Genomic DNA, 2075 nt, shown 5'->3' on the forward strand with positions numbered 1-2075 from the left:
TTATATTCAGACATATCATCATTATTGCAAATTTCTTTGAAATATTGCGATATGATTTTGTGGCTGTATTGCCAACCCTTATATAACAACCCTCATGTAATAATAAAAATATTACTTTGTACTTTCTTACTTTGAGCCTGCACTTTTTCACTTTTACTTTAAAGTAAAAACGTTGTTCAAGTACTTTGGGTGTTACTGAGTGTTTTTCACCCAGGCATCTGCACTTCTGCTGAAGTAAAGAAAGTTTGTACTTTTGTCACCTCTGGTGATGACGAGCCAAAAACATTAACAGCACCAAAGAGCCTCCTCTGTTCCTCTCAGCTCGGATGCAAATGAGTCGAAAGTTGCACTTCCCCATAAATATAATTTGACACCTTATCACCAGCTACATCAGTCATGTGACTTTTCCTCCAGCAATCCACCCACGGGCTTTCACCCTTTGTGCTTGATACACGCACCAACGCTTCGGTATCATCTGACCCATCACTACTCAAAGCGCTCTTCACACAAACACATTTTTTCCTACGACCAACCCTTTGATCAGTATATGACAGATGTCGTGCCAAGGTAGGTCGCTTCCCCGGCGTCGGGAGCGCGGATGCAGTTGACTTCGCCTCCATTGGAAGTTTTACGTTAGTGAAACAGTGAAAGATGAGTGTCGCTGCGGTACCGTTACGTTTGTGGGTTACAACTGAAAATAACACATTTATTGTGTTCACGTGTTATCGGAAAACATATTTCAGCTGATAATTGTTTGCTTCCTCCTGTAACTTTACTGTATAAAGAGCTAAAACCTTCAAAATTTCAGGAGTAGTCAGTCATTATAAGAAGTGTTTGTGAACAGAAAATCAAGAGTGAGGGACACTGTTTGCCCCACATTTGGACAGCCCGGCGCGTGCTCCCCATTCTGTCGGGGATACCTACCTTGTCACGACACCTGCCTCTAATTCCTAAACTGCAGCCACCCCATTATTAGTATGGTGCTAGAGGTATAGATGCTCATTCAGATAACACATGTAGCGAGAACATTCAGAAGCAATATGTGGGCAATGGATGGGCTGAAATATCGGAGCTCTCATGGAGAAATCTAAAACATATCTTAGTATTTACCGAGGTACAATCGCCCGTGGCTCTGGTGGACATTTAGAAAACTAAATCACATTTCACGACTTACTTTTCGGCAGTCCTTGATAGCTAATGCACTCAGTAAAACCACCATGTTTTCAGTTAGTTCCGCCATCAGCACTACTGATCAGCTGATGTCAGTCACGTGACTTACATGGTTGCGTTCAGAACGCTTCGGGGAAAATAAACCCAAACATCGCAATCGCCTCCAAACAGTTCAAGCAAATAGTTAATAGACAGAAAACCCAGGAGAAATGTTTTATGCGGATATATATCAAGAGTAAAACTGTCACACTGATGACAGCCTAATAATGCGGTGTAGCCGCGGCTGCTGAAAGTGTGGAAACATTTTCAGGGAATAGCTGCAAATGTGAATTCCCACAGTACTTCCGTCAGATCATTTGGATGAAAAAAGCACACCCCCTGGTTCATAGATTAAAGATGGTTCGCAGACTATTTCAGTTAAAGCTACTAACATGCTCCTGCCATCGAAGACAATATGACATTTGTGCCTTTGCATTGGGAATTCGGTTGGACGACACTCCGCTGTAGAGCGAAAGGTTTCGTGGCTGAGCGACTATTTCTCACATCCTGCTTTGTTTCCCGCTACTGTCTGTCGACGATGTGACCGAATCTACAGGCTGCATTTACTGCTGGTAGTAACTTAAAATTGGGCGGCGTGAGGAAATAAACAGCAGGTACGTGTTTTCTGTCGATAACTGCTGGAGAAAAATGTCTGTTTTTCAGATAAAGGCGTGAACGCACTCGGGGACTTTGTCCATTCATTACAGTAGCAACGAACAACTGTAGGCCTCTAAGTTGCTGGACGGAGACACTTTCTCTTGTAGTTGGCCGAGTATCGATACCTCTGTGTAATCGCTTAACACAGCTTGAGTGTACAGCTGATTGTGGTAGCTTAAAGCTGTTTCCACAACTTCGAGTATGGAGTC

General features: G+C 43.0%; 2 protein-coding genes across 2 annotated transcripts in view; one reads left to right on the forward strand and one right to left on the reverse strand.

Moving 5' to 3' along the window:
- commd8 (COMM domain containing 8) overlaps nt 1-1385 on the reverse strand; it is a 6189-nt gene extending 4804 nt beyond the window's left edge. Inside the window, exon 1 of the mRNA XM_005746150.2 lies at nt 1175-1385. Coding sequence (XP_005746207.1) covers nt 1175-1240 — 66 coding nt within the window. The 5' untranslated portion in view covers nt 1241-1385. The remainder of the gene's footprint in view (nt 1-1174) is intronic.
- An 86-nt stretch (nt 1386-1471) lies between these two features.
- Nucleotides 1472-2075, forward strand: part of atp10d (ATPase phospholipid transporting 10D) — a 47482-nt gene continuing 46878 nt past the window's right edge. The window contains exon 1 of the mRNA XM_013914134.1: nt 1472-1823. The gene's annotated coding sequence lies outside the window, so the exon portion shown is untranslated. The remainder of the gene's footprint in view (nt 1824-2075) is intronic.

This window comes from Pundamilia nyererei, unplaced genomic scaffold, assembly GCF_000239375.1.
Source record: "Pundamilia nyererei isolate P.nyererei 1_Seehausen unplaced genomic scaffold, PunNye1.0 scaffold00173, whole genome shotgun sequence".
In the NCBI taxonomy this organism is placed as follows: Eukaryota; Metazoa; Chordata; class Actinopteri; order Cichliformes; family Cichlidae; genus Pundamilia; species Pundamilia nyererei.